The sequence below is a fragment of the Elephas maximus genome, chromosome 3, assembly GCF_024166365.1.
Source record: "Elephas maximus indicus isolate mEleMax1 chromosome 3, mEleMax1 primary haplotype, whole genome shotgun sequence".
Lineage (NCBI taxonomy): Eukaryota > Metazoa > Chordata > Mammalia > Proboscidea > Elephantidae > Elephas > Elephas maximus.
Window position 1 is genome coordinate 133,749,644 of NC_064821.1, and position 27,684 is coordinate 133,777,327.

General features: G+C 37.7%; 2 protein-coding genes and 1 long non-coding RNA gene across 3 annotated transcripts in view; 1 reads left to right on the forward strand and 2 right to left on the reverse strand.

Annotated features, from left to right (window-relative positions):
• LOC126073226 (uncharacterized) overlaps positions 1 to 1,566 on the reverse strand; it is a 36,148-nt gene extending 34,582 nt beyond the window's left edge. The window contains exon 1 of the long non-coding RNA XR_007516684.1: positions 673 to 1,566. This is a non-coding gene — a long non-coding RNA (uncharacterized LOC126073226). The remainder of the gene's footprint in view (positions 1 to 672) is intronic.
• On the forward strand, positions 1,534 to 19,581 carry RPF1 (ribosome production factor 1 homolog). The gene is made up of 9 exons (XM_049879633.1): positions 1,534 to 1,777; positions 3,499 to 3,555; positions 6,884 to 6,964; positions 11,716 to 11,811; positions 12,585 to 12,738; positions 16,379 to 16,461; positions 17,026 to 17,207; positions 17,362 to 17,488; positions 18,330 to 19,581. The coding sequence occupies exons 1-9, from the start codon at positions 1,553 to 1,555 to the stop codon at positions 18,369 to 18,371; spliced, it is 1,047 nt and encodes a 348-aa protein (XP_049735590.1). The 5' UTR covers positions 1,534 to 1,552; the 3' UTR covers positions 18,372 to 19,581.
• GNG5 (G protein subunit gamma 5) lies at positions 19,577 to 27,595 on the reverse strand. The gene is made up of 3 exons (XM_049879636.1): positions 27,415 to 27,595; positions 23,354 to 23,485; positions 19,577 to 19,799 (listed from the first exon to the last, which is right to left on the reverse strand). Exons 1-2 carry the CDS (start codon positions 27,493 to 27,495, stop codon positions 23,360 to 23,362), a joined length of 207 nt encoding a protein of 68 aa, XP_049735593.1. The 5' UTR covers positions 27,496 to 27,595; the 3' UTR covers positions 19,577 to 19,799; positions 23,354 to 23,359.
• Between the last annotated feature and the right edge of the window lie 89 nt (positions 27,596 to 27,684).

Genomic DNA, 27,684 nt, shown 5'->3' on the forward strand with positions numbered 1-27,684 from the left:
CAATTCTGGATCTAAACATGATGTATTAGTTTATTTGCAATTTTGTATCTGGAGGCTGATAGCAGGTTTTGATGGGCCTTTTATTCTGGAAGATGTAGTTTTGATGTTTTTTACAATCATGGTTTTGTTAAAAATAATTTGAAGGAGTGAAAAATGCAGTATGGACAAAAAAATTGGATTATGAAAACACTGAAAGTAAATACTTGGACAAAAAAATTGAAATTAAAGCAGTTTCTGGAAAACTGACTCCTAACAGTAAATCTAAAGGGATTCTTCATATTTGTTTGGTGGGCATTTTCATACAATCAAAATGAAGAATATAGCAAAATTTGACCATGGGAGAAAACGTTTTCTTCACTTGACTTCTGTGACACTCTTACTCTCTGGCTTTCCCTTCTCATTCTCCTTTGCTAACTTATTTTCTCTCTCACTTCTTCATGTGGGAGTGCTTGAGGACTCAGTCCTTGGTCTCTTCTCCTTTTCAGTTCTCTCTCTACAATCACTCTAATAGTTTGAAATACTAACTATGTGCTGATAACTCAGAATTTTGATCTCCAGCCGACATGCCTGTCTTCCAACAGAATCATACATTCAACTGACTACTTGACAACATCAATTAGACGACTAAGTGTCTAAAACTTAGCATTTCCAAAACTGAAATCTTGATCTTACCTCTCAAATCTGTTCCACCTGCCACCGTCTCCATCTCAATTGATGGTAATCCATCCTTTCAGATGCTCATGTCAAAAGCCTTGGAGTCATCCTTGACTCTTCTTTCTCTCAAGCCTTCCATTCAATCATCAGGTATTCTACCTTTCAAAAGAATCGGATCGCTTATCATCTCCCTTTGAACTACCCTGGTTCAAACAACTATCATTTCTCCTCTCCTTCCACTTGCCCACTCTCATAGTCTATTCTCAAAAGCATCTGAGTGATGCTTTCAAAAAGTAAGTTAGGTCATGTCATTTCTTTTCTCAAAATCCTCCAGGGGCTCCACAGTTCGCATAAGCCAAAGTCCTTTCAAAATTCTACACAATCTGCCTCCCACCCCCATCCCTTATTTTCCTCCTTCATCATCTAACTCCGTCTACACTGGCCTCTGTGGTGTTCCTTGAACATGCCGGGCTTGTCGCTGACTAGGAGCCTTTGAGCTAGCTGTTCAGCTTGAACAGCTTTTCTACCAGATAACTAGCTTTTCCCAGATGAGCAGTTCTTCCTTCCAGACAACTGCAGAGTTTAAAGCCCCTACATTCTTCAAATCTGCTTAACATAACTTTTTCAATTAAGCCTTTCCTGAGAACCATAAAGGTGTAATCTACTCCTCTTCACCTCCTTTTATTCTGTTCTAGTCTTTCCACATCATGTATTACTTTATAGCTCACTACGTTATTTATTTACTTAACCTAGTTAAAAACCTAGTCTATATATAAAAAAAAAAAATTTTTTTAAAATATTTTTAAAGATCATTGCGACCCCGGAAGTAAAAGCATAAGGACCGGTTCAGACTAAGAAACTATTTCCGTTTCCGTATAGACGCTTAGCAGCAAACACCATGGCGAAAGTCGGGGAGAAGAGCGGCGGCGGAAAGAAGGGCCTGAAACGAAAAGCTGCTGCCGAAGAACCTCAAGAGACTGCAGTCTCTGGGGATGGGACGGCAGAAGGCGGGGTCCAGCCCCCGAAAGCGGCTGCCTTTCCCCCGGGCTTCAGTATTTCGGAGATTAAGAACAAGCAGCGGCGACACTTAATGTTCACGCGGTGGAAGCAGCAGCAGCGGAAGGTAAGTGCGGCCCGAATGCGGCATGACGCACGCGCGATGTCTCTCGCCCAGGATGTAGCTGCCTGGGGAGGAGGTAGGGGAGGCCCTTCGCACATGCGTGGTCGCCCCTGCGTGGGATCTTGGGTGGTGGCGACCTAAGCTCAGTGGTTAATCGGAGAGGTGACGCTGCAGCTCACGTGACCTGGTCCGCCGGCGCCGCTTTGGAGGCCCTTAAATTCAGCTGTTTGCCTGACGTCAAGTTGGAGGATTCCCTTTTTAGCCCAATAAATAAAAATGTTTTCCTTGATCATAGCGCTCTTAGAAAGTATTATCTATATGAGCTTAATCTGACTACAGATTAGCTCTTAGCTCTTTCCTCGCTTCTTCTGTTAATGAAGATTAGCCCCTCCTGGCCTAGCCCGATAGGGTTGCTATGAGTCGGAATTGACAGGACTTGGCAACGGGTTTGGTTTGGTTTTGGCCTAGCCCTTGTGGTGCTGTGGCTAGTTAAGAGCTCGGCTGCTAACCAAAAGGTCGGCAGTTGGGATCCACCAGTCGCTTCTTAGAAACCCAGTGAGGCAGTTCTGCTCCGACCTATTGGGTCGCTACGAGCCGGAATCGACTCGTTGGCAACGGGTTGGGTTTGGTTTGGTTTGGAGGCCTATCAGGCAAAGTCTCACCCCTGCCGCTTCGCCCCGTCCACCCAACGTTCGTTAATTCCTAGAGTGTAGGATAGAAGCAATATATAAAGAAATCCAAAGTGTCGCGATTAGTACTGTAAAAAGTTTTTAGTAATATGTGCATTGCTCTTTACAGCGCTATTCGCATACTCTTGGAAGGTGAACACATACACAGAGGTTTAAGTCACGTGCCGGAGATCGGAGTGCTCTTTTGTTATTAATTTGTCATAAAAACAAACATTTGTTTCTTCTTGCTCATCATAGAACGTCACATATATTTTTCCTTTTATTTGCCTGCCTCCTCTTACCGTACTTTTTGACGCCCTGGACTGTGTCTTATTAATCCTAAGTGTCAAGATGCTGTGGGACATCTAACCCATTCTAATGTGCCAGTGTGGAGTGGGTGGTGTCCTGGAAGACTTTTTGGGACTGTGATTTCTAATCTGAGACCTGATGGATTGAGGGTCAGTAAGTGTAAAAAACATGTACTTTCCGTTGTTTGTGCCGCATTCTGTCCAGAAATCACCAAAAGAAGATACAGATTCACAATAAAAACAACGCTAACCACACTAGGAGTTCCTACTAATTTTAAAAGTGTATTTTGATTATGATATATGTGAATAGCTAGTGGTGATTTTATTGCAACAACTTGAAAAACTCATCTTCCCCTTATTTTTACTGTTTTCCAAGAGAAGCAGGCAGCATAGCTGTGCCTTTCTGTAGGATGCAACTGATTAGGAATCCCCCCTCCAAAAAAAAATGTTTAGGTATAGATTTTGGACTGTCACTAAATTTGAGGCTTTATGGTAAAAGATAAGACAAGTGAAATTCAGATCCTCAAACTCATCAATATAGACTTTTATGAAGGAATGAGGTCTTTGTTAAAGAGCTCTTACTGATTGGCCGTAAAAATCTGTGTCAGAATGTTTGGTTTAATAGATTACAAAGATTACTCAGTTTAAGTAGTCACAGTGTTGATAATTTATAGTTTCCATATGTTTTTGTGATATAATTGATGATTTCTCAATACTGTTCTTTTTTTTTAAAAAAAAAACACTTTAGGAAAAGTTGGCAGCTAAGAAAAAACTCAAGAAGGAAAGAGAGGCTCTTGGTGATAAGGTAAGTAGAGTTTTTAGTCATTTGCTTTATATCTTATATTAAGAAATGCTTGGAACAGCAGAGGAAGATAGAGAGCCAGGAATCTGAGAAGGAAATGGACTGTAGGTTTAATTGCCTCCGTAAACTACCACCTCCATTACCAGGAAACCAGAAGAAATGGATGGTTCGTGACTACCATTGCTGAATGTTTTGATCAAGGACCCAACAGGTGGATCCTGATCAAAAAGAGGAAAAGCATCAAACAGAACTTGAAACTTATATGGAAACAACACTTACTGGAACCATTGAGACTTGGGAAACCCCTGGAACTAATGCCCAGAAATAACTTTCAAACTTGAACTGAAACTATCCCAGGAAACCGTCATTAAACTAAACAGCAGCTTTGCCCAATTAATAAAAATGTTTTCCTTGATCATAGTGCTTTTATAAAGAATTATCTATATGAGCTTAATCTGACAACATTCTATATAGCACAGATGAAAACTTGACGGGACAAAGAACCTAAATTAATGGTGATGAAACTGGGTAGAAATAGTGAGAATGGTGACACAATGTGACCAATGTTATTGAACTGTGCATGTAGAAATTGTGAATACATGTATTTTCAGCTGTATATATATTCCCACCAAAAATAAATAAAAGAAAGAAATGCTCCCTGATACGTACATTGAGTCACCTTCTTTTAAAATTTATCGTAGAATATTTCAGATGTATAAAAAGATATGAAAATAATGTAACAAACCCCTTTCTGTTCTCTACCCAGCTTAAGAAATAATGCATTAGCAAATAATGTTAGAAGCCCCCGTGTGCTTATTCCTGTTTGCATTCCCCTCAAAAGATAACCATTCTTACGAAATTGGTATTTATTATTTCCACACAGTTCTTTATATCTTCATATGTTTGTATCCCTAAACAGTTAAGTGCAATGGTGTTTGTTTTTTATGTCTTCAAAACTATAAATAAATTTTTTGTATGCTGCTGTAACATGCCCATTTTGCTTAACTTTTTGTGTTTGAGAGGCAATGACACATCTCCCTGACTCTGGGAATGTGAAAGTTCCCCAGTTAACGCCTGGAGCTCTTATGACTTGGGGCAAAGGTTCTTTGTCAGCCAAGGCTGGGAAAAGAAGACAGATCACCTTCTGGAGTGGGGTGGGGTATGTAAGAATAATGAACTGACACAGACTGTGAACCTGAGAAGAATGAGAATGGGGAGTGGGAGGAGGGTGAGACACCTGAATAGAGTATGGCAAGGAAGAGGAGAGATAATGCAGCAGGAAAAATTTGGGCTATTTTTGTAGTACTGATAGGAAGTGAAAGATTTCTACTGAAAAATTTTAAAAGAATTAAATAGTCATATTATGGCATAGCTAAGTTGTTTTCATTTTATTTGTAGTTACTCCTAGGTTATGATTTATACTGCAAAGTTATGTACTACAATAATAGTAATAAAAAAAAAAGTAATGTGTACTGTAATAATCTGTCTCCCATATCTTAAGAAGAGGTACCAAGTAAGGATAAACATTTTTTTTCCTCACACCAAAATTTATATACACCTTCCTATATACTCCTAGTTGCTCTCCCCCTGATGAGAAAGTACACTCCTCTCCACCCTGTATTCCCGTGTCCATTCTGCCAGCTTCTGTCCCCCTCTGCCTTCTCATCTTCCCTCCAGACAGGAGCTGCCCACATAGTCTCATGTGTCTACTTGAGCCAAGAAGCTCACTCCTCACCATTATCATTTTCTATCTTAGAGTTCGGTCCAATCCCTGTCAGAAGAGTTGTCTTTGGGAATGGTTCTAGTCTTGGGCAAACAGAAGGTCCGGGGACCATGACCTCTGGGGTCCTTCTAGTCTCAGTCAGACCATTAAGTTTGGTCTTTTTATGAAAATTTGAGGTCTGTGTCGCAGTGCTCAGGGATTTTCTGTTGTTTTCCCTGTCGGGACAGTCATCGGTTGTAGCTGGACACCATCTAGTTCTTCTGGCCTCAGGCTGATGGAGTCTCTGATTTATGTGGTCCTTTCTGTCTCTTGGGCTAATGATTACCTTGTGTCTTTGGTGATCTTCATTCTTCTTTGCTTCGGGTGGGTTGAGACCAATTGATGCATCTTAGACGGCCACTTGCTAGCATTTAAGACCCCAGATACCACTCACCAAAGTGGGATGCAGAATGTTTTAATAGATTTTGTTATGCCAGTTGACCTAGATGTCCCCTAAAACCATGGGTAAGGATAAACATTTTTGAGGAAGGGAAAAATATACATATGTATACAAACTTAATACTCTGCTTTTTCATGCATTCTTCTAATATTATTAGGTTAAACAATGTTAAATTGCCAATATTAGACCATTTTGATCTGCAAAATCTTAATATATCAGGCAGTATTTAATTTCTTTTTAACTCTCAGTCAGTTGTAACAAATTAATATGCTGATCACCATTTGAAAATAGTCTCATTTTTTTCATTGGAAGATGACTTCCTAGGTCTGCCTCCTTTACAAAATTATTTAAAATGTAATCTTTTTTTCAGAGAGTAATGACAAACTAAGGCCCTAAATAGTTCATCAGCCCATATTTTCTTCATATCTCTGCTAGTATACATATATTTTCATTTAGTTTTAGTGTATGTCCACAGTTCTGTATTCTTGCTCTTTCATTTAGCATTTTATTTATATAATTTCTTGGTCTCCACTGAGTATATACATGTTTGTTGACTATAACAGTATGCTATCGTGTTGATATGCCATAATGTGTTTAGTAATTACCCTATTGTTGGACATTTGTGTTATTTGCTGTTTATTTCCATTTTGAATAGTGAGCATACATATTTCTGTGTATAAATTACCCCCCCTTTCACTCCTTACTGTAAATAGCCCAAACTATAATTACTAGGTCATCGAATAGAAACCAATTTGTAGCATTTGTGATGTGTTTCTGAATAACTTTCTGGCAGAATTGGAACAAAGACAGAGATGTACTTTATGGTTTTTCCTATTTTTTCTTAACCCTTTGATATTTTTCTCCTTAGTGGATAATTATTTTGATCCCTACCTCATCTCTTTGCAACTTCTACCTGGTTTTAAGCTTTTTCATTTAGTATTAGCAATTCTTTCAGCATCTGTATGTCGGAAAGTTAAAAGGCCTCTTGTTCAATGTTAGCAGGATTATTGTAGCAGGGGTTGAAATGAGGAATAGATTGAGTTTTTTGATTATTTGTAGATTTCTGCTATTCTTTCCCTACAGTAATTAAAAAGTATTAATGTGCTAAAGTACACTAGTATACTAAATTATTAATGCTTCTAAAATTTAATACCTTTTCTTTTATTTAGGCTCCACCAAAGCCTATACCCAAGACCATTGACAATCAGCGAGTGTATGATGAAACCATAGTAGACCCTAATGATGAAGAGGTAATGTTAGAAGTCTCTAATAAATTTGGGTAACCACACTTGATAATTACCTGTTCATATGTTGGTATTTTATTTAAAGTGCTGATGAAGTTGTACAGTGGACTGATTTAGATATGCTGCCATATTATTTATTGTATATTATTTCATAGTTGAATTTCCCAATATTGCTATAGAAAAATGCAGTAACCATTTCTTTTCTAGAAATTTATTATATTTATGCCTTGGTGCACTTTTATATTTATCATTTACTACCTGAATAGTACCTTTAATAAAAGTTCCTTATAACATTTGAAAAGCATTTCTCATACTATAGATTTTTGGTAGTATTTGTTAGACATTTTGATACTTAAGGATAGCATTTGATGGTTTTTTTTGTTGTTGTTTTTTCAAAACCTCAGTTTCAAGATAATCTTCCACTTAGCACATTTTTCTTTTAAATCATGTGTGACAGTGTAGTGAAAGATTCACGGTTTTAAAACTCGGTATACACTTAACTCTTCACTTGACTATCTCGTTATCCGAAATTTTGCATTTACGACAATAGTAAAAAATCTATCCGACTATTTTGCACATCAACAATGTACATCTGGCAGTAACGAACACCAAGGTGTGAGGAAAGAGTAAGGCTGGCCATGATGGTTATGTGTCAGCTTGGCTGGGCCGTGATTCTCAGTGGTTTGGCAGTTATGTAATGATGTAATTAGGCAATTCTATAATGATGTAGTTTGGCAGGTATGTAATTTTTGTGTAACACAGATTTTCACATAACAGTCTGGTCTTTGGAACCTAATCATGTCTAATTGTAAGGACTGCGTCTTTAAAAAATTTTTTTAGAGAAAACTTAGGTTTATTATATTTCATTTTATAAATATACCAAAATTTATTTATCTGTGTGTTAATTGGAAACCCTGGTGGCGTAGTGGTTAAGTGCTACAGCTGCCAACCAAAGGGTTGGCAATCCGAAACCACCAGGCGCTCCTTGGGAACTCTATGGGGCAGTTCTGCTCTGTCCTGTAGGCTCGCTATGAGTCGGAATCGACTCAACGGCACTGGGTTTGGTTTTTGGTTTTTAAGTAAGAGGTATTATGGCGGGGGGACGTACTTTGAGATACGTAAATGTCCTGTTACTCCTGGATTTTCACTCTGTATTTTATTATTACAAATAATGGTATAATTAGTGACCTTATGTATAGTATTTTCATATTGTTGGAGCTGTATTTTCCATGAAAATTACTGGAAGTAAGATTGTTGGGTCAGAAGGTGAAATTTGTTGGGTCAAAAGGTAGTGCATGTGCAGTTTCATTAAATACTGCCACATCCCCCTCCATAAGGGCTGTACCAGTATACATTCTCACTAGCAATGTGTGAGTTTCTGTATCCCCAATCTTGCCAAGAGTGTGTACTTACACTTTTTAACATTTCCAGTCTAAATAGATGAGAAGTTGTATCTCAGTGTAGTTTTAATTTGCAATTCTCTTGTTATGAAGTTGAACATCTTTTCATGTTTTCTTTTTTTTGTTTGTTTTATATATGTAACAAAAAATTTGCCATTTTTAAGGGTATAATTCAATGACATTAATTACATTCACAATATTGTGCAATCATCACCACTATCTGTTTTTTTTCAATCCAAACAGAAACTCAGTATCTGTTAAGCAATAACTCACCATTTCCCTCTCCTCACAGTCCCTGGTAACCACTAATAAACCTTTGTTTCTATGCACTTGCATATTGTAGATATCTCCTATAAGTAGGATCATATGTTAAGTGAAATAAATCATTTTGTGTCTGATTTATTTCACTTAACATAATGTTTTCAAGGTTCATTGTCTCATAACATGTATCAGAACTTCATTTCTGTTTATGGCTAAATAGTAATTCCATTGCATGTATGTACCACATTTTATTTATCCATTCATCTGTTGATGGGCAACTTAGGCTGTTTCTACTTTTGGCTGTTGTGAACAGTGCTTCAGTGAACATTGTGTAAAAGTATCTGTTTGTGTCTTTGCTTTCGAGTCTTTTGGGTATACACCTAGGACTGAAATTTCTGGGTCATATAGTAATTCTGGAGCCCTGATGGCGCAGTGGTTAAGAGCTCGGCTGCTAATCAGAAAGCCGACAGTTTGAATCCACCAGCCGCTCCTTGGAAATCCTATGCGGCAGTTCTAGTCTGTCCTGTAGGGTCACTATGAGTTGAATCGACTCAACAGCAATGAGTTCAGGTTTTGTTTTATAGTAATTCTATGTTTAATTTTTTGAGGACCTGCGAAACTGTTTTCTACAACACTGTACCATTTTGGACCCCTGATGGTGCAGTGGTTAAAGAGCTGGGCTGCTAACCAAAAGGTCAGCAGTTCAAATCCACTAGCTGATTCTTGGAAACCCTATGGGGCAGCTCTCTCCTGAGTCAGAATTGACTTGACAGCAACAGGTTTGGTTTTTGGTTTTGGTACCAAGTTTACAGGTCCACCAGCAGTGGATGAGTTTTGCAATTTCTCCACATCCTTGCTAAAACCTTTTGTTTTCTGATTTTTTAATCATAGTCATCCATTCCATCAGTTCTTTACTTTCTTAATTATTTAGCTTATAATAATAGTCTTGCCATCTGTTAGGGCAAGTCTCCCCCTGACTCCCATGTTCCTCTCTTCAAGAGCATTTTGGCCCTTCCTGGGCCTTTGCTCTTGCATATAAATAATTGTGCTAAATCAGATCAATTTGGGGGGCTCCGTCTTGATTGCAAGGGGCCCTGGTGGTGCCGTGGTTAAGTGCTCACATCCTAACTGAAAGGTTGGCGATTTGATCCCACCAACCATTCCGTGGGAGAAAGATGTGGCAGTCTGCTTCCATAAAGATTACAGCCTTGGAAACCCTGTGGGGCAGTTCTACTCTATCCTGTAGGGTTGCTGTGAGTCAGAATGGACTCAGTGGTAACGAGTTTGGTTTTCTCGTATCTTTTTTGCTTTACTTCTTCTTTATTGTAGTTCATAATTTTTTTCAGGCAGCTTTTACACATAAATTTATTCCTAGTTATCTTATGTTTTTTCTTATTAGTATAAATTGGATCTCTATGAAAATTGTTTTGTTTGCTGATTTATAAAAATGCAATATATTTTTGGATAATGATCTTACCAGTAGTTTAGCTAAACTCCTATTTCTAAAATTTTGTCTGAATATTGTTTTCACTCTTGTTTTAGATCATTTCTGTGAATGACAATTTTGTTTCTTTCAATTCATTAATAGTTTTTTTTTTTTCCTGCTTTTATGCTGACTAGTAGCATAATATTGAATAAGTAGATAATAGAAAAAGTGATACGGGCATCTTCACCATGTTCCTGGTTTTAAAGAGCATGCTTCTAATGTGTCATCATTAATATATGTATTATTAATGATAGATTCTCCTTACCAGGTTAAGAAAACTCCATTTAGTCTTATTTCGCCAGGCTTTGTTTTATCATGAATGGATGTAGAATATTTCAGATGCTTTTTCTGCACATATTGAGATTATACATTTTCTTTTCTTTATTGCAATAATCTAATAAGTGATGTTTGTTTATACGTTTTCTAACGTTAAACTTCTTTTGCATTCTTAGGGTAAGCCCAATTTGGTTCTGTCTTATTAGACGATTTTTCAGTACATTGTTTGGTTTGTTAATATTTTGCTTAGTATCTGTACATCTGTGTTCATAAGTAAGACTGTTAATGTTTCCTTCTCATTCCTAACATCATTTATTGGAGCTTTTTCTCTTTTCTTGATCAACTTTCACCAGAGATGTATTTATTTTGGTATTTTTTTTTTCCAAGTACGTTTTTGTTTCTTTGTATTGAATCTTTGTTTCTTAATTTGTTTATACTCTTACCTTTATTATTTTTTTCTTCTACTTTTTTTGAGTTTATTCTGTTTCTGTTTATTTGATAAGTTCATTTTTTATTTTCTTTCCTGGTATAAGTATTTAAGGTGATAAAATTGTCTTAGTGCCACTTTTGATATATCTCACAAGTTTTAAAATGTGTTTTCATTATTGTTTAAATGTATCTCCTTTAATGGGAGGTTTCTTTATTTCTTCTTGTAATTTCATTAGTTTTTTTTTTTTAATTTCATTCATTTTTTAAAATTTCATTCATTTTTTCCCAGATTCTTACTGTTTACTTCTGTTTATCTTAAGTTTCATTTGCTGTTCTTTTTCTGGCTTCCTAAGTTGGAAGCTTAGGTTATTGATCTTAGACTTTTCTTTCTAACATGAGCACGTAAAGCTCTGGTTTTCCCTCTAAGCTCTGCTTTAGCACATCCCATAAATTTTGATATGTTGTATTTTGATTTTCATTCTGTTAAAGATATTTTTTTCTAATTTCTCATGTGATTTCTTCTTTGGCTCATTGGTTATTAAGAAGTGTGTTGTTTAATTTCCAAATATTTGAGGATTTCCGAGATTTCTTTTTGTTGTTGATTTTAATTTCTTCTGGTGAGCAAACATACTTTGTTAGATTTTAGTCCTTTTCAGTTAAAGAGACCTGTTTTATGCCCTAGCGTATGGTCTGTCCTGGAGAATGTTTTATCCAGTTTTATACTTGTTTTCTGCAGGGGAAAGTCACCCAGCCTCTTCATGTCACCATTAATGGCAGTCCCTCCTGGGCCTTCTTTAAATGGCCAATCCACTAGATAATCAGTGCCAAAGAATCGTATTGGAACCACTCTTAAAATCCTGGCTCAGTAGATTATTTGTTTGATGTAAAATTATCTCTCTTCTCAGGTTGCCTATGATGAAGCTACAGATGAATTTGCTTCTTACTTCAACAGACAGACTTCTCCCAAGATTCTCATCACAACATCAGACAGACCTCATGGGGTAAACTCATTGATCAGTATGGTTCTTGAATTCTTAATTTGCTTATATTACTTTGCTTTGAAAACTGTTCAGAAAAGTTTGATAATTAGTTACTTGTTTTAGATAATGCCTATGAACTATGCTGAATAAAATGTAGTACTGGTGATGTAGATTCACTAAGCATGATTTTTCAGGATAGGGTTTTTTCAACCTCAGCACTATTTCACATTTTTCACTGGATAATTTTTTGTTGTGGGAGGCTTAACTGTACATTATAGGATGTTTAGCAACATCCCTAGCCTCTCCCCACTAAACAGTAGCACCCATCCTGTCACCATTTACAGCAATGTCTCTAGACATTGCCAGATGTCACCTGGGAGGGCAAAAATCACCCTCGGTTAAGAACCACTGCTGTAGGGTGATCTGCCTTTGATAAAGATGGGATACTATTTAGACTTCATTCTTTCCCCAGCCTTGCTCTCTATTAATAACAGTATTTTATAGTAATCATTTGAGTCCCTGGGTGGTGTAAATGGTTAATGTGCTTGGTTGCTAACTAAAGGGTTGAAAGTTCAAGTCCACCCAGAGGTGCTTCAGAAGAAAGGCCTGGTAATCTACTTCCAAAAAATCAGCCGTTGAAACCTCATGGAGCACCGTTCTACAGTGACACTCAGGGTCTCCATGAGTTGGAGTTGAGTTGATGTTAACTGTATGATAAATGTTACTTCTTATGATACCACATAAGATTTTTACTCTTTTTCACTTTTGAGGGTTTTTGCTATTTTATTTTTCAGAGAACAGTACGACTCTGTGAACAGCTCTCTACGGTAATACCAAACTCACATGTTTATTACAGAAGAGGACTGGCTCTGAAAAAAATTATTCCTCAGTGCATCTCAAGAGATTTCACAGATCTGATTGTTATTAATGAAGATCGTAAAATACCAAGTATCCTTTGCTTTTTAAGGAAGTTTTCCTGTCCCTTTTAAAAATATTTAAAACAATAAGGGATTTATGAAGAATAAGTTGCCTATAACATTCAGAACATAATTTTTTAAAACAAAAAAATTATGCATCTCTGTCCAAGATTCGGAAACCCTGGTGGCATAGTGGTTAAGAGCTACAGCTGTTAACCAAAGGTCGGCAGTTTGAATCCACTAGGTGCCCCTTGGAAACTATGGGGCAGTTCTACTGTGTCCTATAGGGTTGCTGTGAGTTGGAATCGACACAACAGCAGTGGGTTTTGTTTTTATCCAAGATTCTGTGAAGTCATTTTTCTTTTATTTAGCAAACATTTATCAGGCACATGCTGTGGGCATGACATTGTTTTAATCTTCAGTAAAAGATACAGAAAGTCAGTCATTAGGGAACTCATACTCTTCTAGGAGAAATATATAAGCTAACAATTAAAATGTTACTGTTGTTGTTAGTGGCTGTGGATTCATCCTTGACAACTTCAGTATTTTCTCTGTTTGTCATGATGTTGCTCTTTGGTCCAGTTGTGAGGATTTTTGTTTTCTTTATGTTGAGGTACAATCCATACCGAAGGCTGTGGTCTTTGATCTTCATCAGTAGGTGCTTCAAGTCCTCTTCACTTTCAGCAAGCAAGGTTGTGTCATCTGTATAACGCAGGTTGTTAATGAGTCTTTCTCCAACCCTGATGCTGCGTTCTTAATATAGTCCAGCCTCTCGGATTATTTGCTCAGCATACAGATTGAATTAAGTATGATGGAAGGATAAAACCCTGACACACACCTTTCTTGATTTTAAACCACACAGTATCCCCTTCTTCTGTTCGAAAAACTGCCTCTTGATCTGTGTGCAGGTTCTTCATGAGCACAATTAAGTGTAGAATACTGTTTGGATGTTAATTTTATTATAATTTCAAAGATACTTCACTTTTGATTGATACCTTGTGATGCAGCTGATGGCAAAGTTATTGTGAAAGATACTAAGAAGCAGAACTCTTGAATTGTTTTTGTATTCCCTATTAACAGAGAATGATCTTTATACTAATAAGGACATTGGTAAAGGGGACTGGAAATTCATCTTGGATAAAGAGATAATAAGATAAGGCCTAGAAACCGAATGAGTTCAGATATCCTGGTTTCAAAAAATATCTGAGCAAATCTGTAAATGAGACTGTACTACTCTTTGAGGAAGATTAGGAGACAGGTAAATAGCGTTCGAATTTTAAAGGAAGGAGGAGGGAAAAAGAATACAGGTTAATCTTTGCTTCAATCCAGAAGAAACTGTAGAATAGTGGCGATTGCTAGAGATGAGTTTCTTAGCCAGCCACTGTCCTCAATTTTTAAATGTAGGAAATGATACCTATCTTTAGGGTTCCCACATGGATCACATTAAACATATGTTTATAAGGCATAGTCCCTGGACTGTAGTAGACATTTTAGTAAATGTGTAGTGGATAGTATGAAATCAGCTACATAGAGTTGTTATGAGACAGAATCGACTTGATGGCACCAGATTTGGTTTTGATTCTGGTCGGGATTCTGATGGTATCTGTTTTTTTCCCCCCACTTAGCACTTGAGAAGCTATGGTACATAGCTGATGACTTGTTGAACCAAGGCGTATAGACTGTATTAGAAGATGGACTTGAAAGTGGTGAAAGGAGGTTGGACAAACCAGGATATGTTTTAATAATCTATGTGAAAAGCTCAAGAACCTCAGTTAAAAGAGTAGAAGTGAAGGAACTTATAAAATCAGTAGGATTTGGTGGGAGAGGGGTAAGTTAACTAACTATAGCTTCTAATTTGGATGAATGGAAGAGTATTGGTGCTGTTATAAAAAAAAGATTGGAACATCTGTTTTGTAAAACTCAGTGTACAGATATACTTTAAATGTCTTGGTTCTGACCCCCATTTTAGGTTTAGTTCTTGTAAGGATCAGATGAAATAATGTACGTATAAAAATGTTTTGTAACCATTACATGAATTGAAAACCTCGTCCATTGTCATCATTTCTGCCTGATTGTAGTGGTATTAAACAGTTGTCTTAGGTGCTGTCAAGTTGGTTCCACTCATACAGTGGCCCTATGTACAATAGAACGAAACATTGCCTGGTCCTTCGCCATCCTGAAAATTGTTGCTATGTTTGAGCCCATTGTTGGAGCCACTGTGTCAAGCCATCTTGTTGAGGGTCTTCCTCTTTTTCACTGACCCTCTACTTTACCAAGCGTGATGTCTTTCTCCAGAATCTGGTCCCTCCTGATAACATGTCCAAAGTACATGTGACGAAGTCTCACCATCCTTGCTTCTAAGGAACATTCTGGCTGTATTTCTTCCAAGACAAATTTGTTCGTTCTTCTGGCAGTCCATGGTATTTTCAGTATTCTTTGCCAACACCATAATTCGAAGACATTGATTCTTTGATCTTCCTTATTCATCGTCCAGCTTTCTCGTGCATATGAAGCTATTAAAAATACCATGGCTTGGGTCAGGTGCACCTTAGTTCTCTTTAAAGATGTCTTTTGCAGCAGGTTTGCCCAGTGCAATACGTCATTTGGTTTCTCGACTGCTGCTTTCATGGGCGTTGATCATGGACTCAAGTAAAATGAAAAAGATACATTGAACGATAGTCAAAAATTAATCATTGAAAAGGAAAGGAGCTGCAGGATAAAGTAAGGTTGCGATGCAAAGACTTGAGGAATGTTGTACATGTGGTCATCTTAGTTTGCTGCAGCCAGGACTTTAAAGCTCTTGGGCTCCTAACCCTGCTGATTGTAGGTGGATGTCTTATATTTCATTTTTAGTCTAGCATTATTCTCTGTAGATGATAAGTAGTTATTAATTGGTTGACTGATTATAATTTGTGGTACAGTAATCCCAAGAGGAAGAGTTTGTCTCTTGAGAAACACTAATAACCTTGACTTCAAGAAGAGAGCTTGGACAGGAATCTCTGATTTTGTAGGATAATACTCAAAGCTGATAGCATATCCCCCCCTCATATGTAACATATAGAAGTGTGCATTTTTAGGTTTATACATCTTTTGAACATGTAGATAAACTATTTGCATTGCTAGAATTATTCTAGACTCTCATCCTCTCTTACCGTTCCTGCCAAATAACAGGCAACGTAGTAGCTTTTTTCTTCTACTTCAGTTGAATGTCCAACATTAAACACTGTTGAGGGTGATGACAAGTATTTTACCATTTTGTAGAAAGAGATTTAGGTTGACTTATGTGCCTTGAATTTTTGGGGTGGTAGGAAAATTTTAGTTAACCCAGAGGAATACATGCATCCACCCATTAACCAAGCTACATATTTTAGGGGCCTTTTGGGCATATAGAGTTCCTTGAGTGGCTCAAATGGTTAACACATTTGGTTGCTAACCAAAAGGCTGGAGGTCCAGTCTACCCTGAGGTGCCTTGGAAGAAAGGCCTGGCAATCCACTCCCAAAAAATCAGCCGTCAAAATCCAATGGGGCAGTTATACTTGGACACACATGGGGTTGCCAGGAGTTGGAATTGACTCACCAACTGGTTTGGTTTTAGTCTTTGGGCGTACAGAGGACTGGTTAAGTAAAGTTTAGATTACAGAGTTTCAATGTATTCTTAACTTTATGAACAGATGGACTTATTTTGAGTCACTTGCCACATGGTCCGACTGCTCATTTTAAAATGAGCAGTGTTCGTCTGCGTAAAGAAATTAAGGTAAGTTTCATAAATTCCTTGATTGGCATTGGTCTTACCAAAAACTTTACTTGTGTATGAACTGTATTTTTGAAAGGGAGAAAAGTTTTTTGCTTTGCAATGGAAAAATCAAATACTTAAAAACCTCAGTAGATGCTGTACCTTATACATTGAATTGATTTTAATAATGCTATTTGCTCTCCCCCAATTAAAGCAGTTTTTAATCTACTGGCAGTTTTCTTGTGAGAGTGTGATTGAGTTATGGCAGGCAGGCAATATTCTTCCTTACTACAAAACACTAACTTTCTAGTAGGAGTTTCTTTTTTGGTACATTCACTGCATATGAAAGTAACTTTAGATATCTTTTTTTTTTTTTTGGGTACATTTACTGCATATTAAAGTAATTTTAAATAAAGTAACTTTAGATATATCTTAGTTCATGGGTTTGATAAGCCATCTGTGGTAGTGTATTAAGATATGACTTTAAATTTTTCAAATGTCATATATAAATTCTGATACTTGGAATGAGATATCATTGTTTTGCCAATTAGCTCAGTTTGTTTCTGTAATTTTTCATTTTTCTAGAGAAGAGGCAAGGACCCCACAGAACACAAACCTGAAGTAATTCTGAATAATTTTACAACACGACTGGGTCATTCTATAGGACGTATGTTCGCATCTCTCTTTCCCCATGACCCTCAGTTTATTGGAAGGCAGGTTGCCACATTCCACAATCAGCGGGATTATATATTCTTCAGATTTCACAGGTGAGGAAGGTGCTTTAACTCCCTGGGATTGTGATTTAAATCATGAAATACATTTTCAGTATGAACCTGTTTTCTAATATAACAAAGAGATGAGAAAACAGATTTGGTTTCACCAGCCTAATTTCCTCAACTTTTGTTTATTTTATCTCCGAAGATACATATTCAAAAGTGAAAAGAAGGTGGGAATTCAAGAGCTTGGACCACGTTTTACCTTAAAATTAAGATCTCTTCAGAAAGGAACCTTTGATTCTAAATACGGAGAATATGAATGGGTCCATAAGGTATGTGCTTACTGCTTGAAAGCTACTAACAGATTTCAAAAGAACAAAAAGGAAACTGCTTTTGGGATTTATACCTTAAGTTACACTTTGGAACTTATCTCCCATTAGCTAGAAAGAACCAGTCTCTCTGATGCAGTGTTTGGGTCTGGTGATTAACCTTGGTGTTGGAAATGGTTAAGTGCCTGAATACTAGCTAAAAGGCTGGCAGTTCAAACCCACCAGGGGTGCCTCAGAAGACAGGCCTGGTGATGCTTCAAAAGGTCACAGCTTTGAAAACCCTACGGAGCCAGTTCTATTCTGCACACATGGGGCTGCCACGAGTCAGCATATACTCAACAGCAGCTAACATTTGAAGTAGCGTAAATCAGTGGTTCTCAAAGTGGGACCAGCAGCATCTGGAAACCTGTTAGAATGCAAATTCTTGGGCCACAGAACTAAGGAATCAGCAATTCTGCAGGTGGGGCCCAGCAACTAGTGTTATAAGGTGATTCTGCTGCACATAGTTTTGAGAACTGCTACAGCTATAGGAGCTTTGTAGGAGTTTGAGGATCATGGTCTTAAATCATAAATGAAAACATCAGTATTTCAGAACTATTTTTCTATCTAGTAAGCCATATTTCACTTAGCACTTTTACTGTAAAATTATGTACACATATAGAATAACTTCCAACACCTTTTATGTTAGGCCTAAGACTATTCAGGGTCTCAGAAAAATCCAGTTTCTCTCAGCACTTAGTGCTAACTATAGATTTAAAATCTAAGAAAGTTAAATTTTACTATCTTTTGTTACCCAAATTGTTATTCATCTTATATAATTTTTTTTTTTTTTTTTTAATTTCAGCCCCGGGAAATGGATACAAGTAGAAGAAAATTCCATTTATAAAAGTACTGAGGGAGTATTACTGAATTTTACGGAACAGGGCTATCTTGAACTTGGTAAATTATTTCTGATAGAAGACCCTTTCCAAAATGGCATTTATTGATTTCATTAACTTTCTTTCATGTCCGGAAAAATTACAAAGTGCTGTGAATTGCCAGTTTATGTAGTAGTAAATATGAATAAAAGTCATTTTGGTGAGGTTTAGAAGTTGCAGTTTAGGTTTCCTAAAACCTAATTATCTTTATTTTTGGGTAATTGTTAATAATTTAAGGTTGGAGTCAAGAGTCAAGTTAAACTTTTCTATTTGCATTTTCATGGGGCATGGGGTGGAGAGAAACAAAATGCCTGGTAGATACCCATAACTCACTGGTTGTATACCAGACTAATTTTGGAACCTCAGAGTTTGGCACATAGTTTCAACTCAGTGTTTCTTCAATGAATGAATACTGGAAGCCAGGTTTCTAGGATGTCTTAACCTCCCCCTTTAAGCTTTTCAGAAGGGTAAAAATTTTAAAGCAAAATGATTTATCAAGGACTTAAAGCAAAACTAGATTACTGAAGCTAGTCGTTGGTTCCTTTTTCTTGCCACTTTTATACCTCATTACACTGTACTGTATGTAGTATTCTATTCAGGCATTGTCGCCAGTTCTTAAGTTTTTTAATGGAATTCTTATTTCCAGTACTTTCTCTATACTACTAGCCTTGTTAGAGAGCCAGCTATAATGAATTGACTATTAGGTATAACTGATAATACCCTACATATTTAAAATTTTTTATTTTTAAAATAAAGTTAACCCTTTAAATAGTTCACAGGAACTCTAAAACTTAGTAGCCACTATCTGACCTTAAAATAACAATACAGTAGTAGGTTTGCAACCTTCCTTGAGTTTCCTAGCAGTCTTACAAATGATGTATAAAGTCGCCTGATAAGAGTTAAGGGAACAAACACAAAAAACTTAACCCCCTTTTTAATGGGAAAACTGCCATTTATTTTAGATGTTCAAAACAGGCTAATGAATGTATAGTTAATACCAGTGGTGTGGTGGTTTAGAGCTCAGCTGCTAACCAAAAGGTCCGCAGTTCAAATTCTCCAGCTGCTCCTTGGAAACCTTATGGGGCAGTTTTGCTCTGTCCTGTAAGGTCACTATGAGTTGGACTCAAGTTGACGGCAATGTTTTTTTTTTTTTTAATACCAATAAACAAAAGGCTTTCATACTAAGTATTTTATTATATGCGACTGCCAGTGTACATAAAATAATTACCCTTGTGAAACAGAAATTTCATGAAAATTCAGAGGTAGATGTTAAGGACCGACAAAAGTAGAAATTTGTATAGTATGGCACATGTGTTACAGGGATAAGCTTTTGTACAGACTTCAAATTTAGTTCTCCTTTGAATATTCACTGGTTCATGAAAAGTGGTTTAGGAAACCTGAAATGGAAAGAAAAAGTGAAAAAAAAAAAAAAGCATTAAGGAATAATTATTTGTTTTTCATGAATGAGTAATAATTACATTATTTGTCAGTCTTTTATAAATTACTCATGGCCTTTACCTATTTTTCTAAGTAACAGTATATCCTGTATTGCTTTTTAGGGTATTCATTTTGAATGTCTATTTAAATAAGTGCTTTCAATTAAACAGCCTATTTCCTTTTGTGTATTAAAAAAAAAAAAAGATGAATACTCAGTACATCATGGCATTTCTAGGAAAGAATGAGAAATAAGATATGTGAAGTGCCCAACTCATAGTAGGCAATCTTAATTTTTACACACTCTGAAGTAGGTAGCACTCCTATTTTATAGATTTAGAGAGTAACTTGCCAAGATCAATTGCCAAAATACATTCTGTATTGTAATTTAAAAGAGTTGATAAGCTTAACATGAAACTCTCTTAAGAAAAATCTGAATATCCCTAGAAAACTTAGCAAGAGTATTTAGGAGACCATTCTGGCAATATCTAGTAAAACAGAAGATTCTATTACAGTTCTGTTTACCAAGATAAACCTATACACAAAATGAAACACGTATAAGGATACTGATTATAATAAACACAGCAAAAACCTGGGAACAGCTGAAATGTAACTCAGTTGGGGAATGGATAAATGTCACCATGAGTCACAATCGACTCAACGGCAACTGGTGTACATATGATGGAGTACTATGTACGGCAATTAAAATGACTAAACTACATGGGTCAACGCACACAAAAAATCCTCAAAAAATAATACAATAATTATTATATCTTAAGGAAAAAATCATTGTTTTGAAACCACAAAACACAATAAATATATGTAGTAAAACATAGGCATACCAACTTCAAGATAAGTTACCTTTAAAAACCAAAAAGCCAAACCTGCCATCATTGAGTCGATTCCGACTCATACCAACCCCACAGGACAGAGTAGAACTACCCCATAGAGTTTCCAAGGAGTACCTGGTGGATTCGAACTGCCAACCTTTTGGTAAGCAGCCGTAGCACTTAACCACTATGCCACCAGAGTTACCTATAGGAAAAGGTAAAAAGGTCATTTTAACTATGTTTTTTTCTTTTTTTTTAATTAACAGGGCAAAACATTTTAATTCAGGATTGTGGATACATGAGTCATCTCTGTACTTTACTTAGAAATTTAAAATTATTTCCTAACAAAAATGTTCAGGAGGTATGAATAGAATGAGTACTACAGTGGAAAAAAAATGAAAAATGCTTAGCCTCACTTAAGGTATTTGAATCAGTGCGTATTACAAATAGGTTAAAGTGTGCTTGGCAGTAGTTAAGTTATGAAGTTATTAAAATTTTAAGTGTCCTTTATGACTAATTTTACTTCTAAAAATTAATAGGGGAGGTAACGTACAAAAAGTCAGGTACCAAGATGTTCACCTCAGGGTAGCCTCAAATTTGGAAATGTTAATGAAGTATGATTATACTACAAGTACTGAAAATCTTGTTTACAAAGAATATTTAATCAAATGGGTTAAAAAAATAAAAGCAGAATGGAAAAAACTGCATACACTATAATCCTCATATGTTTTAAAAATAAAAATATATTTTCAATTAAAAGGGAATACAATCTATTAACAGTGCTTGTGTAGGTGTAATGAATCATTGTGATTTCTACTTCTCTTGAATTTCCAGTAGCTAAATTTACCTGTTAAATTTAATTATAAAAACCATACAATTTTTAAAAGCTGTGAGTATAAACACTCAAATGTAGATTCTTTAAATCTATGCTACTCAGTGTAGACTTTGAACCACTAACATCAGTATAACCTGGGAGCTTGTTAGAAATGCAGATTCTAGGGCCTCACCCCAAACTTATTGAATGAAAATTTGCATTTTAACAAGGTAATCTGTAGGTTACATTCAGGCTTGAGAAGCACTACTCTTACATCCAGATATTCATTCCCTACTGCTTCAAATCCTAACATACCTATTCATAAGACTTACCTGTTTTATTAAACTCCTGGGATTAGTGGCCATTATTTTACTTTGAAATGTGGGTTCTTATCGGAGCCATATTTATAACGTTGAGCAAGTCATTTTAAACACTATTAACAGCTGCCCAGCTTCTTAACAGTATTTATATCAGATTAAAAAAAAAACCACTTTGTAACGTGAATACAACAGGAAAACCAAAACCCAGTGCCATCGAGTCGATTCCGACACACAGCGACCCTACAGTACAGAGTAGAACTGCCCCCATAGAGTTTCCAAGGAGCACCTGGTGGATTCGAACTGCCAACCCCTTGGTTAGCAGCCGTAGCATTTAACCACTACGCCACCAGGGTTTCCATACAACAGGAACAGAGGTTAAAAAACAATCTTTTTTTAATATGAATGTTCCAAAAACTGGCATGAAGTATTAAATGAAAATACTGCCAGAAGCAGGGAAATACTAAAGTGGTCAATATAAAGTTGCTAGACTTAAAATTATTTCCTTATGGAGAACTTCTTACTCAAAGGTGCTATTTTCTGGTGTTTCAAAACTCTTAGCCATCATAACCTGTCATTGTATTTACTGGAAACATGTAGTTATACACAGACTTCCTGCACACTCCCAAATCTACAATGCTTAATTAGGGAAGGCATAACCATGTAACATAGTATTTTAGGAAGCAGCTTCCTGGATTCTGAGGAGTCAAAATGTTAGTAAAGGGTATGAACCATATACTGAGGTTTCTTTGTTTTTTTAAGCATCAGTTTAAGGTTGCTTCTCATAGGTAGTCGGAATCGACTCGATGGCACTGGGTTTGGTTTTTTTGGTTTCTCATAGGTCAATACTAGTGAATATATATGCCCTGACTAAAGTAGTCAGAGTTTATAAATAGCAGCACCCTTGGTTATATTTTAAATTATCCAAAGCACTTTTTTGGTCATATCTGTTTTGGGCTAACTTTTTGCACACGAGACATTTGATCTGGAAGGTAACCTACGCTTATTCCCCACTCCAAATGCCCACATGCCAGCTTATTCAAGTACCTCCTGATAATCCCCTTGCATTCACAATTCCCAGTTGTTGTTATACTGCCCTAAAACTGAGTTCTATTAGAGCAATAACATTGGAATTAATACAAATCAATTGGTAGTACAGTAAAACCTGTGAAAGCCAGAACCAGTGTAAGGCGCAAACCTGTCAAAGCGGAAAACAAATATTTTCCACTAAAACGAGCATTCTATGAAACTGGAGAACTTGGCAAGACCCGGAAAAAAAAAAAAGGCAGTCCTGTTAAGTTCAGCTCTCACAGGTTTCACTGTAGTTATTTCTCTATTTAACCCACTTTGTTGTTAAACAGAAACTATTACTCTTCCTTACTACTAAACCAGCAAGTTTCCTCAATCCTCACATATAGAAAAAGACTGGAAATTTAGAGTGCCAAACAAAAGTAAATGGGATGATCTCAGTCAACTCTGTAAACAGTGTTGCAAAAAGAATTGACCGGTTATTGCTATTTTGTAAGATTTTGCTGTTCTAGTTTACAGAAACTTACCTTTTACTACAAAAAGGAACAGACTTTCTGGGGTCTAAAGGGATTTGTACTTGAAGATACTCCAGTCAGCAGGGGGTCATGTTGAGCATTCTGCAGACAGAATTGTTTTAAGTCTGCAGCTGCCTGGGAAACCTATACATAACAAAGAAAGAAAAAGTGGGAGGTGATGAAAATGTTTTAAAAAAGGTTTTCTGAAATCTTTGCAAATATTTGCAATAAACACCACTTTTCTTACCTCAAAAGGATAATTAAAGGCCAATAGGCATATACTGAGCCCTTATACTTAAAACACTGCTTGTAAATAATACTAGCTTATAGTACATTTGCTTGCTTATTAGCCGCATCAAATGATTCACTACAAACAACTGCATTTATCTGCAAAACAGTACGTCTAGTAGGCTGTTCAACTGCTGTGTCGGAAATGACAGCAACAAGTTTGGTTTTTGGTTCAACTTTGTCCTGAAAGCAGTTATTACTGAAAAAATGTTACTGTGAATGAACATAATATGGGATTAACTGGCCTTATAATCCCTTGCATTAAAACTAAATCATATTAAAAGAGATCCATTCATTCACTTAAACAGGTATCTGTGTGTTGAAATTCCTTTAGTCTTGCTTGGGTGGCATTCCATCCACACACACACATACATATACGTTGTTAAATCACATTTAAGGCAAATACAAAGCTCTTTAAAGGCAGGAACACTGCTTAGTAAAGTTGTTAAACTAATGTTTGCTATCAGCCCTTCAGTTACCTGACAATGAGCAAAAGACTACCTCTGTCTACGAGACTAAAAGATGCCTCCAAAGGCATCTAGTATCCTGTCTTGAATTGAGGTTTAGGAAGATGGAAAAATTAAAGAAATAATCATTTTATTTCTCAAAGTCTTAACTATCACCAATGTGGGTGAGGGCAGGTGTTCACTCCTGCTGGGTATTTGGCTTTTGAAAGCAAGTTAAGAGCGTCACAGATGCCCTCTACAGCAAGAAGCCCTGCAGATTACAGCTGTCCCCATAGCTGTATATAGGTTTATTAGTTCCTGTATAAAGAAGTACTTTGACAAATGGCTGCCACCTTCTCAAAATAAGGCGTAGCTAAAGGGGGGGAATGAGTGGTATCACATTTTTTTATCATGTTATACCTGCTTGGTTGTATCTACATTAAGCAGCCTTAAGTAGAGAGTAAAATTTGTTAATTTTCTGCCTAAAGTGTAAGTAGGCCCCAACTTAATTCCCTCATTTCACAAACTTCTTAAGCACCACTATGTGCCAAATATATTTCTAGGCACTGAGAATATGTAAGAACAACCAGGTCCCTGATGTTATGAAGCTGTCCAGGGTACAAGACAGACAAGGTGCTCTGCAGAGAAAAGAGTCGTGTATTAGATGGTGACTGGATGGCCAACTAAGGAAGGCCTCTCTGAGGGGGTGACATTTAAGCTGACACCCCAACAACAAGAGATTCTGCCAATTTTCTCCATCAGAAACAGTGTTCCAAGCAGTGAGGGGAGCTGAGAGACAAAGGCTCTAAAGCTAGAACAAGCTACTAGCCCTCCAAGGCAACACAGGAATTACCTAACAAGTAGAGTGACCATCCTAGAAGTTGACACCCTGGTATCCTGACATAATTATTAGTGCTCCTTTCACTCTGGAAAGGGTCCTGGTGTGGGCAATACAGTGTATGGTCACCCTACCTGTGGGAGAGTTTGTCAAGCACTCTGTCCTATAGGGTTGCTATGAGTTGGAATCAATGGCAACGGGTTTCAGTTTTTAACAACTCTACTCAAACATAATTTAAACATAATAAACACGTGCTAGTTTAAAAGTATGTATCAGAAAAAACCATCTAGCAATGTGAATAAAATAGGTACACATTAAATATGAAATTGAAGCTAATCTCATTTAACAACATATCTAAAGAAAAGCTCATTTAAAGTCCCAAAATGGGTTGCGCTCCCCTCCTTGCTATGGCCTTAACATCAGGCAGAATTTGAACTCCAAAACCAAATCACTTGTGGCTTTAATGATCCAGGCCAGAAGCCTCCTGACCAATTAGGTATACAAGGCAGGCATTAGGCTGTGGAGTTACTGAGGGGCTAGAGTTTTTAGGGTAAAGCCCTTAGAGTACTTACACTGAGGATTTCATCTCATTTTCTTCAGACTAAGGCTAAGTAGCCCTACTTACACATACTGCTTTCAACCAGCATTTGTTCTGGTCTCCTCCTCTTTCCCCTCCCCCCATTTTTTCTTTCCTGCTCTGATCTATGATAAAGTCACACCTGAACAATAATGGCTGGTCTTAAGAAATACAGTAAAACCTGCAAAATCAGGAGGCTGTGTAAGGCAAGAACCTGTCAGAGAAGGAAAATACAAATATTTTCCACTAAATCGAGCAATGGAAACGTAAGACCACACCCTGTCAAAGGCAGAAAACTTGCCAAACCAGGAAGAGCAAGGTAGTTCCTTCAAGTTCTGGCTCTCACAGGTTTCACTTTATATGATTTCAAATTTCAAAGCTAAATACAGCCAAGACTGACCATAAACACTGGAATTAGGTGAGAATTCTGGGATCAGAGAAACAGATTTCAAACAGCACTTACAGAAAGGGAGAAGGGAAATCCCATACCAAGATGGAGAGGAATTTCCCTTCCCTCCTGAGGTCACACCAAGTGAGCTAGGTTCCTAACTTTCCTACTTAAGAGTAGATTAACGGGAGATCATCTTATTCCACAAAACATTTCAGAAAGAAGTAAAGACTAGCCTGATGAATATAAAATCTTGGAAACAGGCTGTTTCTTCCAACCAAACCAAACCCCAAACCCACTGCCGCTGAGTCAATTCCAAATCATAGAGACCAACAGGACAAAGTGGAACTGTCCCACAGGGTTTTCAAGGAGTGGCTAGTGGATTCGAACTGCCGACCTTTTGGTTAGCAGCCGAACTCTTAACCAGGGCTCCTTTCTTCCAACAAAGAATATGATTTATATTCTTTTCTATGCTGTTTCTTTTTTCTAAACAAGTAATGTTTAACATGTAAACTAATCTGCACCAGAAGTCAATCCACTTAGGATTTAAAAAATCAGGAAATACTTGGAATAGCACTTGAATGTCAGGCTGTCACATCGACACATACAAAAAAGGCTTTTTTCCCCAAAGTAAATCAAAATCCGTTGCCCTCGAGTTGATTCCGACTCCTAGCGTCACTACGGGACTGGGCAGAACTGCGCCATAAGGTTTTCAAGGAGTGACTGGCGGATTTGAACTGCTGACCTTTTGGTTAGCAACCGACCTCCTACTACTGTCCCCTATAGTAAATACTTCCATACAAGCCTAATGCTAACCAGACGCCGATATAAACAAAACCAATACTGTTCCACCCGAAAACACTGTCTAGGCTTGGGACCAGCAGAGAGAGCCCGAAGGTCAGATCCGTGCAAACCGGGAAAAGGTATGTACAGGGCACCGGTGGTAACCTTCGACGATAGTAATGTTTCTAAAACCGACTTTTTTAATCCATAGTTAAAAGTTAGGCAAAAATTTCTTTTCAAGTTTATGTGTTAGTGAACGAGAAAACCTGTAAGGATCCAGTATTTAAAGGAGTCGGTTTGGGAAAAGTATGACATGTAAAGAAAAACTAAGTCTGCTGTGAATCAAAAGTGGAAAAATACCCTGTCCAGTGACAAGAAGCGGTGAAGACAGTAGAGAGGGAAGGGAAGGGTGCGCACAGCGCGCGGAAAAGCAGCAATTGGCAAGGCTAGCCGAGGAGTCACTGTGGAGGGAGGGACAGAAGGAGGAGAACTAGAGTGCGGGAAGCCGTTGTTCAGTCCAGGGGCCAAGCCACTTTGGAAAGTCCTGGGGCGGAAACGGCGGACTAACCAGCCCCCCAAACCACTGCACCAACTCGCACTGCTACTTCTCTAAAGTTGGTTGCTCCCAGCGCGCGTCCTCCCCAAGCAGAACCTAGAACCGGACGCGAGTCCCGCCCGCGCCAGCCAGCTCGGCCGCCGGATCCCACCCGCCGCCGTCTTCCCCTCCCCCTCGGCCCGCCTGCCCCCGCTCACCTTCACGCGGTTGAGCCCGGCTTCCAGCCGGAGCTGCTGAACCACTTTCTTCATAGCGGCGACGCTAGAGGAGCCAGACATGATGCGAAAGAGAGTTGGGCCGATTCTCCTGTCTAGGTCGGTCGCTCAGTTGGTGGGTCGGCGGGTGGCGGGGCCAGACGGCACGGCAGCGCGCGACGGGGGGCGGAGCTCCGAACTTTGTCTCTAAGTTTCCGGTTCTTTGCCTAGCGGCGCCGCCCTCGGTACGCATGCGCACCGTGCCCGCCCCGC